Source organism: Rhopalosiphum maidis, chromosome 2, assembly GCF_003676215.2.
Source record: "Rhopalosiphum maidis isolate BTI-1 chromosome 2, ASM367621v3, whole genome shotgun sequence".
Classification (NCBI taxonomy): domain Eukaryota; kingdom Metazoa; phylum Arthropoda; class Insecta; order Hemiptera; family Aphididae; genus Rhopalosiphum; species Rhopalosiphum maidis.
Window position 1 is genome coordinate 69389633 of NC_040878.1, and position 12443 is coordinate 69402075.

General features: G+C 30.0%; 1 protein-coding gene across 1 annotated transcript; it reads left to right on the forward strand.

Moving 5' to 3' along the window:
* Positions 1 to 8330: 8330 nt before the first annotated feature.
* Positions 8331 to 12376, forward strand: LOC113552569. The gene is made up of 4 exons (XM_026955428.1): positions 8331 to 8426; positions 8491 to 8592; positions 10698 to 11576; positions 12327 to 12376. Exons 3-4 carry the CDS (start codon positions 10739 to 10741, stop codon positions 12374 to 12376), a joined length of 888 nt encoding a protein of 295 aa, XP_026811229.1. The 5' UTR covers positions 8331 to 8426; positions 8491 to 8592; positions 10698 to 10738.
* The last annotated feature ends 67 nt before the right edge of the window (positions 12377 to 12443 follow it).

The following is a 12443-nucleotide window of genomic DNA, read 5'->3' on the forward strand; positions in this document are numbered from 1 at the left end:
TGAAAATTTATTAATTTACCACGATTGAAAATAATCGTTATACTTTTAGACATTCTGTACACCCAAAACTGTACCTATTAACAGGTTTCCGTTGTTCACAATTTTGTACGCAAACGAGTTGTCGCAAATTTATAAAATCTACTGGTATGTGCGCAAACGAGTCTCAACCATCGAAAACTTAGAAAAAAAGGTCACTTTGGGTTGCCAAAGTAATTTAACAGCCATATAAATAATCCTATTAAATATCCACCTATCTAAATAATTGAATATTGATGATGTCAAATGTTTCGTTTGTCGAAGTCGTAGTATATTTAGTATAGATCCAGTACTAAGCCCATAGTACCTGTGTTGTAATATATACGTCCATAATACATTTTAATTTGTTGTATTCATATATATATATATTCATTGCTGTATGATGTTTATAGTAAGCTATAGTGCTATACTTACTCTAGGGATTAGAGGTAAAATTGTGTTGGGATGAAAATAATTGGATTTAAAAATATAGCATGCTTAAATTAGATATACCTACTCGATAACGTAGCTGAAAAATATATTTTGTGTGATCATATATGGTGTGTTATAACTCATAACCAAAATAATATACTCCAATATGACTAATATGAGCTACATATGCATATCTATATTTTTTTCATGTACATGCGAATTCAACCCGTATAATATATTTGTGCAAATCAGTTATGATTTGGAAGGAAAGCATAATCCCTATTATAAAAATATTAATTATTTTTTTCTACTCTTGAACACAGACCGTAATAGGAGAGGTTCAAAAGTTGCAATGTACAATTTATTAATTTTATTTTTACCTTATTGAAATATTATTGTATATACTTGTATAACAAAACATTACAAACATATATTTTATAACAAACACAGAGAACATCCCCAGTCTTGTGCAGTTATGCGTGGTAAATGATTTACGGGTATAAATTATGATTTATTGCCGCATATATTACATACGAATAGCAATCGTACATAGACAGGTTAAATTATAGGTGCCCACGTATATTATAACGTGTGCGTGAAATAAATATACCTATATTGGCTATATTATACATATAACTACTCTAAATTGAAAACTTGACAAGGTATAAATGGTATAATGTACGCCTGCTGCAAACTTATCGTGTAATACATATAATCGCTAATGAACCACGAAGTTATGAGTTTATGACACATTATTATATTATAGTTTATAGTTTTGTCGGCAGGTTCTAATAATTACAATGTTGTGATTATTATAATAATATATTAATTAATAACTTCAAAATATATACCTACTTATGAATACCTAGTTACGTCCAATAACAATGACTAGCAGCGTCCTGCGTAACTGCACTTAAAAACCCGTGGCCCAAAAACGAGATTTCCCAAAAAACCCAATCCGAACTAATCAGCTCTCAAAAGATCATTGATTTTATGTGGGTACCCTCACATGTAGGGATAAATGGAAACGAAAAGGCAGATGAGGCAGTTTTCCTAGCCACTAAAAACCTAACCAACAACACCATTGATAAAATATCATCCAATGACATCTTCACATCTACCAAAAACAAAATCTTCTTGTCATGGCAGCACCACTGGGATTCCATCCCACCTACCAACAAACTTAAGTCCATAAAAGCTCAGTGAAACAGTGGCATATACCTCCAGATCTCAGCCGACGTCAAGAAATCGCTATCACCCGAATAAGAATTGGCCACACTTTAGCTACACACTCTTTTCTAATCAGTAAAAATTATCCACCTATATGCAATATGGATCGCCTGTGAATTGATCGCAGGCGAATAGATCGCGAATATAATTGGTCGCCAGGATAATTGATCGACGAACGAACTTTTTTAATTTTATAATTATTTTATTACCCTGAGTATATTTTCGATTTTTATGTCTATTATTTTAAAATATTCAAGTATTCTTATTGATTTATTTTTAAATAACGGACAGTTAGTCCAATTTACAATGCGGTAAACAGATATAATAATATACTGATAGGTATACTATGAAAGGTACCATTAAATTATATACACACCAGATCATTGAACTAGTGTGACAATAACTTCGATAAGCTTATACGGCCGTTACCGACTTATCGTCAATCGTCATCTATTCCGTTGGTAATACCAATTTGCCATTACATACTTGTGTTTGTAGTCGATGCTGGTGCGATATTGTGTGTGTCAACTGTTTTTTATTGTATATAATAGAGCTTATAAAGAGTGATAAAGGCAAAGATAAATTAATTTATAACAGTTATATGTATATTTTTGAAACATTTGGAACTGAACAAAAGTCTATATGGAAATGTGACCGATATAAAAAATGAAGTGTAAAGGCCGTATTCATTCTAACAATGATCAAATAATACTTAAAGAAATATCACATAATCATATATCAGATTATGAAAATATTGAAACAGTCAAAGCTGTTAATTTGATAAAAAAATATTACTATACAAAATATGGAATTGAGCACTCGTGCTGTAATTAGTTCAGCTTCGACCTCTGTAAGTTAATAATATTTATTCAATTCACTGACTACTGTATTATTAAAATAATATAAATAAAATATAAAATACATTTTGTAACTTGTATTATTATTAACCCTTTTAGTATTAAAGTGATATCATCACGACTGTGATTAAATTGTTATTATTATTATTATTATTTACTATACATAAATTTATTATTTTTTTAAATTAAAATTAGCGTCAAACTATCTGTTATTTAAAAATTAATAAATAAGAGTAGAAATATAATAGGCATTATTATACGAATATTTGAATATTCTAAAATAATAAACATAAAACTATGAAATGTACCTATAGGGAATAAAATTACTAAAAAAACTAAAAATGTTCGTTCGGCGATCAATTTTTTGCGACAAATTCGCCAGATACCATGCAATATATGTCAAACTCGCGTCATTATAAAACACATACCTACTCGAAGGATGTCCCATCTACGAACCAACACGCACGTCCCTCAACGTACCGCACAACATCAAAGAAATCCTTGACAAAGAACAAACCTCAAACATCATCAAATTCATTACCAAATGTAACCCCATCAACAAACTCTACAGTGGCGCAATTATTGGGAGTGTTGGGTGTGCAATTCACAGGGGCCCCTAGATTAAAAATTTCATGTACGATATTCCTACTATGATCTGTAATATATACATATTATATTATTTGTTTTAATATAATAAATAATGATGTCTTTACTCTTTTGAATTTAGAGAATAATTCAAATTATGATTGCCTATGTGGGAAATCAGTTAAGAAGATGTCAGCGCACTGTTTGTTTTCTCTCTCTAGCCCACGCGCAACAGACAAAACACATTTATGCAGTCCGAGTAGAACTTTATCAATTTTGGTTCTAGAGTAAATATATCTATTATAAAATTAAATGTTGATAATATTTCTGAGTACAAGACGATAAGTTTTTTAAAAAAAATTAAAAGGTTATTTAAAAATGTTGTAATTTATAGCTATTTCTAAACTGTATAGTTAACGTTGTATTGGGAATAATGGAAAAAACTCATCATCTTGTACTCAGAAATATTATCAAAATTTAATTTTATAATAGGTATATTTACTCTAGAACCAAAATTGAGTGAGTTCTACTCAGACTGCGTAAATGCGTTTTGTCGATGTTGCGCGTGGGCTAAAGAGAGAAAACAAACAGTGTGTGACATCCTCTTAAGTGAATCGTAACACTTACAATACACTAATACAGCAATATAGGTGCCAGAATGCGAGTATAGCGTATAAAAAATAATTGAAAATTTGAAACTTCTTTTATTACTATACATAATAATTATGTTGATGTGTGTACTGTGTAGTGTGTAAGTCATGACTCGTGACAATATTATGTGTCTGACGATTATAAGTTATGAAAAACTATCTATCTAAATTCTATATAATTCAATAATTGTTGTATTACTATCTGATAATAATGAACTGAATAAAAACAAAATCATTAATGACTAAAAACAAGAAGAGTTAATTTTTATGTTTAATTTTATAAAAAAAATGAATTTAAGTAATAATTATATTAACTATTACATGTGAAAAAACAATATTTTTTAAAGTCATGATAAGGTATAACTGTTTTCAATTTTTATTAGTAGGTAAGGGCCCCGGTCCGAAAATTTTCACATGGGCCTCTTATTATCAAGTTGCGCCACTAAAATTCTAATTTAGTCCAACTACATCGTTAACATACATTATATTAACTATAAATACGTATTTAATCAATCAATTATTTTTTGTAAATATTACCTTTTTTTTTTTTATTTATTTGTATTTAGTTTAAAAAAAAAAATGATGGCTAATAAAGTAATAACCTTAACAGTTAAAGCCTGTACACCTTTAAATATAAAAAAAAATGCTAGTCTATCTTGAATTTCACCACAAATCTTAAAAAAGTCCATTCAATAATCCGATTGTTGGAAATAAATATATTAAACTATGTATAAGGATAATTCACATTTTATAATCAAATAATCAAAGGCAGTCAATTGATTTTGTCATGGAGGGGGATGTGGCTAATTTTTTAATATGTACTACTTGATCATTAAAATATAATTTATGGTTATGTACTTATGCCTAATATCAATTTTTTAAATTAAGGTAAATTATTACTAAGTGAAGAGTGTGTTGTTATTCACGATCACGATCCACGGAGCAGGGTAATTCCCGTGTATCTTGTATAAGCAACTAAATATTAATAATATGTAATAACAGACAGTCTTGTTCCTAGAATGTCTAGAATCTAGATAATAATACGTAGTATGTAATACGTAATATTATGTATACGCTCATAAGTGTTGTTTTGAGAAAAAAATAAAAAAAAAATTGAAAATATAATACATTAACATTTGAGTACAATATGTCAATATACATAAATTTAATTGTTATAAATATTTTTTTTTAAAAAAAGGTATGTGGGATCTATCCCCCATCATATCATCACCCCGTTTGCCAACACTGATTTTATACACTGTGATTATACCTAAACGATCGTATAACACAATATCCATCGAGTTAATACTCTGAGTCAACGTTAATGAAATATTTCAGTAAATATGTACTTGATGTCTTTAAGGCTTAGACAATTAATCTCTATGGTATCCCTTGACAGGTGTAGACTGGCCCGGTCCGCTGGTCAGCGATCATGGACTGGCCTGTCCGCCGTATTATATGACTTGGCCCTATCCTATCCTTTTTAAGGATAAGATATGAAAACATATGAAAATGCATCTTATAATATGATGAATTCCAAACACTAGATAATACACAATATTTATGCCGAAAATTAATGAAAATTCACATTTTATTTTTGTTATTTGCTTATTCTATTTTCGTTCCGATTAAATCTTTATACGGGAATACCCCTCGCCTCACTCTACATAGACCCATAGTTTATGATGGCGGAAGATAATATTATATCGTGTAGACCAAAACCATGAAAAGGATAATTATTTATACTTCTAAAACAAAAATATTGAATTAAAGTTATTTTATTTTTATTTAAATAAATTTATTATTAGTAGAAGTGTACTTAAATTTCGTTTTAATTTGCTGTGATTACTTATTTGAAAATAATAAATATTTATGGATATACATTAAATATTTTTGGTATGATGTAGTTTTAAATCTTTTCATAAATCTTGTTTTTCTGACTGCATACCGGTTGACCAAATTCCTAATTTGTAGTCTGTAAGTGTTGTATCGAGGTCGAGGTCGTGGTCTAGTAAAATCACTAAAATATTTAGCCAGTATTTTATTATTATCAGAATAATGTAAGGTAATAGTCCACAATCACTGTAGTAACTATTGACCAGTAAGAAAACATAATAATATTTTGATAAAATAAATTGACTATTATATATTTATATTTATTAATTTTCAGTAAAAGATGGCCTGAAGATTTGAAATCGCTGACTGCAGGCCTGTCGTCTAACCAGTCCGCCCCTGCCCCTTAGTAGAAGGCCAGTAAAATAAAAAAAAATATCGAACATTTCTCTTTTTTTTAGTGAAAACTGTTTCGGCAACACTATTATGACATCGACATTGCTTGTAATGTTTCGGAGTCCAAAAACAAATCCCTCACCCCGAAAACGTGCATACAAGTTTTTTTCAAAAAGTGGTTTTTAATGGCCTTAGTTATTAAATATTTGGATTTTCGTGATTTTTTTTGATATAAAAACATAGATAGTCCCTTGTACACGCTACAATGTTTGCGGAAGCTTCCGGTACGATATAAACACTTAAAAATACGTAAAATCAGTCTTTTACGGCAAAATCGTCAAAAAATGACGAAAGCCGTCAAAGATTGACAAATACTCATAAAATAAATTAAATATATTGAAAATTTTGCGTTATTTTTAGCGTAAACTATTTAAGTGATAGTTCTGATGACACGTGTAAAATTTTGGGGCTTAAAAACTAATCCCTCACCCCAAAAACGTGCATACGAGTTTTTTTCAAAAAAGTGGTTTTTAATTTAATTTAGGCAATTAATATACCTACTGCTGCCCGCGCTGTATGCTATTACCTCGTCAGTGGCCACTATTCATTGCGACTGTAGTCCGCCGCCGTTTCCAATCACTCAATGGGCCAGTGGCCACCGAATACACCGACTCGTCGCTATAATCAGTAATTTGCTTTTAATTTGATTTTATGTGATTACATCACCATTAATGATGGTAGATATGATATTATTACAATATATTGTTTACTCGTAGAAAGTACAAATTAAAATCTATCGAGTGTCCACATTGCATGCAGATGCATCTGTACATATACATACTTCCTCTCAACTGTAAATTTTAGTCATCTGTAATTCCAAATCGGTGAAACACAATATAACTTTACGATATCACTCGTTTCACAAATCTCAACAGTTACATAGTCTTAAAGTAATTTTAATTTAGTTGACGAATATACATATACATTGTCGCTAAGTATCCGAGTAATTTATAATGTAATGTAATGCATAGACCCATTTATAGAGAGGTTTTTTTAGGGAATAATAATCAGCATAAAAGAAATAATATGGACATGGTTCTAGCAGGTAACTTTGTACGGTCGGGTAAAAAGGTACATTGCAGAACGTGGACACTTCGTACTATTATAAAGTATATACATATTATGTATATATTATATACAATTTTATTAAAAATGTTATTAAGTTTAAATATTATTTGGTAAGTATCTTATACATTCTATGAGTTTTTGGACAGTTTTGAGGACAATACAATTGGACGAATGTGGCAATAGGCTACATAAGAAGCAAAAATCTAATTCTGGTGAAAATAATAAGCTATTAACTTTATGTAACCAGCAGCAAAACAAAAAAATAATTTTGAATTTTTAAATCCTATATATTATACCTACATGTTAGTTTTAACATTATTTCTTGTGTTTGACATAGATTTTTTTTCAGTATTATTTTTTATTTATATTTATATTGTACACAATTTTAATTGATTTAATCTGAATATCTTAACTAATAGTTATGTACAATGTTTTATAACGTTTTTAATAAATTTACTTTTTTTTATATTTAATTTTTAATAATTTACATTATATACAATTAACCCTTAGATATATAACTATATACATTAATATATACTTTATGTATATAATAGTACAGTGTCTGGGTTCAGGCGTTCTGCAATTTAAAATTTTACCTATCCGTACAGTGTCCGCGTTATGCAGTTTAAACAATGGACCGTAAAAAGTGACCGCTTACCAAATAATATATATCTAGGGAAATATTGATGGCATAGTAGCCAGTGTAAAACACACCACTAAAAAATTTAGATAATGATATATTTAAAAAGGTTTGGTAAGGTTACACTAAATCATAATTTATTATTACCTATATGCAAATCAAATCAATACCTATATCAACTTATCTTGCTTAAAAATTCGGCTCAACTAATGGTACACTACATTTTAACATTTATACTGTGTTTGTAAATAATCTGTAAGGAAGCCTACACTAACCTTTATTCATTAAAATGTATCGTATAAGAACACCATTGGTCGGGTACCAACATCGACCGTGACCAGTATATAATAGAATGAAGTGTCAATTGTACATATACTACGTTTTTCTGTGGGATCAATTGTTCGTTTACCCAAAAAATAATAATAGTAATATTCTAACCTATTTCAATTTTGCCCACACTGTCTTTTTGAGCGTGGTGTGTCCTGTGGAATTCAACCTACAGCAGGTAGTCAATAACCCTCAGTCCTCTGACCAGTGTCATTTTATCTTCAAGCGCGCTAACAACGTGGTGTCCGGCATCTCATCCCTACTAAAATATTATAATTCCAGCTATAACAAAATTGTTGTGGTTACTATTAAGTGTCAATCGACGCTGCGGATGTAAGTATTATTACTTAACCATAAGTTGCATATAGTTTTTAATTCTATCAATTCTACATTTCAGTATAAAAATCGTTCACACAAGTCTGTCGTGTATTTGCAACGAAGCAGAATTGCCGGGTAGTCTCGACGAAGTACTTTTTCAAACAAACCTTAATTATATAACGTGAGTATTCCTTAATAAATAAATTATTTAAAATATATGTCTTGATTACGGTGTTAAGCTAACTTAATTGCTTGTGCATTATTTGTACAGCAAGAGAAAGCGCCGCGGCCCGACGAAAATCGGTTCGTCTGCGCATTTACACTACCCTGTTATAGAGACCGGTTTGACTAGGGTGGAATGTCACGCAGTGATACGTAGAATTGGCGCATTCTTACACTATACAGGGTGATTCATTTATCATAATCGTTTCTTACATTGGAGTATATTTTTTCATTATTATCAATATCTTAACATGTGTTGTTTGGTGGATATTTTATGTTTCTAGAAGAAACATCACCGGAAAACATCGAATGGCAATATGTTCACTACATAGTGGTTTTTGTTTATGTATTTGTGTATATAAGTTTCTACAAAATATTTGAATAACTTTTCGGCACCAAGAGGAATATTTAATTTGCTATTTTCTATTATTAAATAATTCATAAAATCACTGTTATAATAATTAAATAATCATTTTCCCCACTTGCCCTGATCTTTTTTAATTTTTCAAAATCTTATACAGAGTTATTCTTTCATCGCTTTTTTTCGAGGAATACATTTCTAGGGTTTCTTCTTCGGGATTATTTTTTGGTGATATTATGCAGAGTATACCATGCAACAGTTTCACAGATAATACCTCACGGTGTTTTTTAGCAGTTGCTTTTCAATTTTTATATATTATCTAGTAACACTAAAAACAATAAGCAATTTTGTCTAAAACCGAATTAAGTTAAAAATTAATTTAAATAAATAACAAGATTAATTTTAATGTAACTAGTTAAAACCAAAAAATAAATTAAAATTATGAAACATTATTCAGTTAACAAATAGGTACAGCTCTCATATTTTTTATACCTAATACATTATTATTATTTAGAATATTTAGGTTGTCATTAATATATTTTACAACATATCATTTGTGACATTTATTGTTCCGAAATTACACTCAACATCCAAGTTTCGTATTTTATATTTCAGTCACACAGAAATACAAAAAACACACAACTAGTTAATATTCTCAAATTTGTTTAAACCAATAGGTTGGCTAGTGACTTGCTTTTTTTTTTAATTCAATGCTGAAAAAACACTTATTATTTTTTGCTTTGTTAGTTTGATCAGTTGTTGTGTTTTAAAATTGTGTTTTTTCCCCACGAGTGTTTTCTTTATTTCTTTTTTTATTTAAATTGTTTGTATTGAATTGTATTTTTGTTCACATACATTTTCTCAATTTGTAGACGATATAACATAATATATTATTTTGTAACTTATTAATATATATTTGTTGAATATTTTTATCTCAACTGATAGAAATTATCTTAATAAATTAATTAATTTTACTATTCGAACACTACATAAAAAATATTCCAACTATATAGTTTATGAATGTATAGTACAATGTATTCAATAAATGTTTTAAAAATGAAAAATGTTACAATATCAAATCCATCTAGAAATATTATTTTTATTATTAATTATAACCATATTCCATGGCTAGTTAAATAAAGAATACCTAACTGTACCATTTAGCCATTAGTAACAAGGCTTCAAAAACAAATTTCTATAACATTTTATAAATATTGACTGGAATCGTAGAAATTTATATTTGTTCCATAACTATAATTTATATGTAAGAAATATGCATTCTTTTAACATTGTAACATTTTACCATTTCATAAATTAGTGAATTAATTTTTTAATCATTTTCCTTCCTTTTGATTTTTAATGTGTTATTTACTATTGATTACAATTGTTAACTGAGCTCATACATCTATTTTGATCATATTATATCAGACTATTCAGTAAATATGGTAAAAATAATATCAAGCTACTCAATGAGCTTGCAGCTTGCTCTTTATTTTAAATATTTATAGCTTCTAATTACTATAGCATTGATTATATAGTTAACTCCTATATAATCAATGTTACTAGTTATTAATTATTATGTCGAAACAATTGCCTAAATTACCTATGTCTATTAATTGACATTTAAAAACATGATCGTCTCTAATTGTGGTTGCAAATTTATTACTTATTTTGCTCATTGTTTTAAGTGTTTTTATTTACAGGACATATACAGGTAGACAATTTGAGATACATAGCCACAACGATGGACAACGACGAAAATTTCACGGTGCCCAGTTTGTTTATGTCATCATACTACGCGTGTAACCAGGACCAGCTCAATTCGTACTACCTACTGAACGTTCCTTTCGTAGATCTGCAGTTGTGTTGTTGTTTGCTGTTTGAACTCCTCAAGCTGAACTCGAAAAACGAGAATTTCAACCAATTCGGCGACAGACGAATGATGTACAGCAAAGCGCAAGCCATCGCTAGTGATGTGAAATTTGCAAACATATGTGAGATAGCCATGTTTCAAGGGCACATACAATGTCTAATGTTCGCCCGCGAAATCGGTTGCCCTTGGAATGTATCGACGACCGCAGCCGCGGCCACGGCCGGACACTTGGATTGTCTTGTTTACGCGCACGACAATGGTTGTCCTTGGGATGAATCGACTACCACGTCCGCTGCCATGTTCGGTAATCTTAACTGTCTCCGATATGCACTTGAAAATGGGTGTCCGTGGGAATTTCTAATTTGCGCTGAGGCTGCGAAGTACGGACACCTAGATTGTTTAAAGTATCTGCACGAACACGAGTTTCCCTGGGACAGTTGGACCTGCACCATAGCCGCGTACCGTGGACAACTCGAATGTCTCAAATACGCCCATCAAAACGGGTGTACATGGAACGAGTGGACGTGCTGCGCTTCCGCAGCAGGTGGATTCATCGAATGTTTAATGTATGCACATCAAAATGGTTGTCAGTGGAATGAACTCACGTTCAGCGGTGCCTTTTACTCAAAGAATCAGGAGTGTATGCAGTACGCATGGGATAACGGCTGTCCTTGTGAAGCTATGACATGTTCTGAGGGACCGGGAGACGGTCGGTCGGAGTGTCAGTTGCCGTCCGCGCCTAATCACCGCTGTCTATGGAAAAATGGAAAAATAAAAATAATTTTTTATCACGAAATCAATACTTCTCAAATCGATGAAAATACAATAAGAATACTAAAACTTTTTGATTTATATTCAATTTTTCAAAAAATAATTCTGTGAGTATATTCTTTAACTGTTGAAGCAATAATAAATAAAAACATATAAAATAATTTAACTAATATATTAATGTATACATAATTTATGTATTATGGAAGATAATAGATAATTTTTTTTAATATTATTATGATTTGTATTCATATATAGCTATATGTTTCAATTCAATTTTTAATTTAAATATTATAAATGTATACTTAATAAGTAGAAAATAAACAAATATGTACCAAAATATTGTTATTTTTAAACTAAAATTAAATCTGTTCCTTACTGATAATTTTTCTCAAAATTGATGCCTAGAATAATTGTGTACAAGAGGACTTAGATAAGTTTGTTAAATGGTGACATGGGGTGAAAATGTCGGGTCATATTTTAATGTAGATAAGTGTGTATCCAAATATACATAACCAGATTCCGTTCCCCTTGTAAATTCTATGCGATAAGATATACCACCGTCATTGACTCCGCATATAATGGTGTTTGTCATTTAGGCTTCATTCTTGTTCTTTCATATTATGTCTTCCTGCAAAACTTAATTTGTAATAAAATTGATTGTCTCTGTCTTTCAACATGTTAACAATAGAGTTCCTGGTTACTATACCCGGAACATTGCTGCATTATAAACCTTTATAATTAGCTGCATGAAACTGGCCAATTTAGACACTTTCCTCTCTCTTTGTACTTAACTATTTTATATTTT

Excerpts from the sequence above, each read along its gene's own strand:
- LOC113552569 (XM_026955428.1), top strand. The coding sequence starts at position 10,739 with ATGGACAACGACGAAAATTTCACGGTGCCCAGTTTGTTTATGTCATCA. Across the intron at positions 11,577-12,326 it reads TTCTGAGGGACCGGGAGACG|AGTTCCTGGTTACTATACCC; the intron begins GTCGGTCGGAGT and ends TGTTAACAATAG.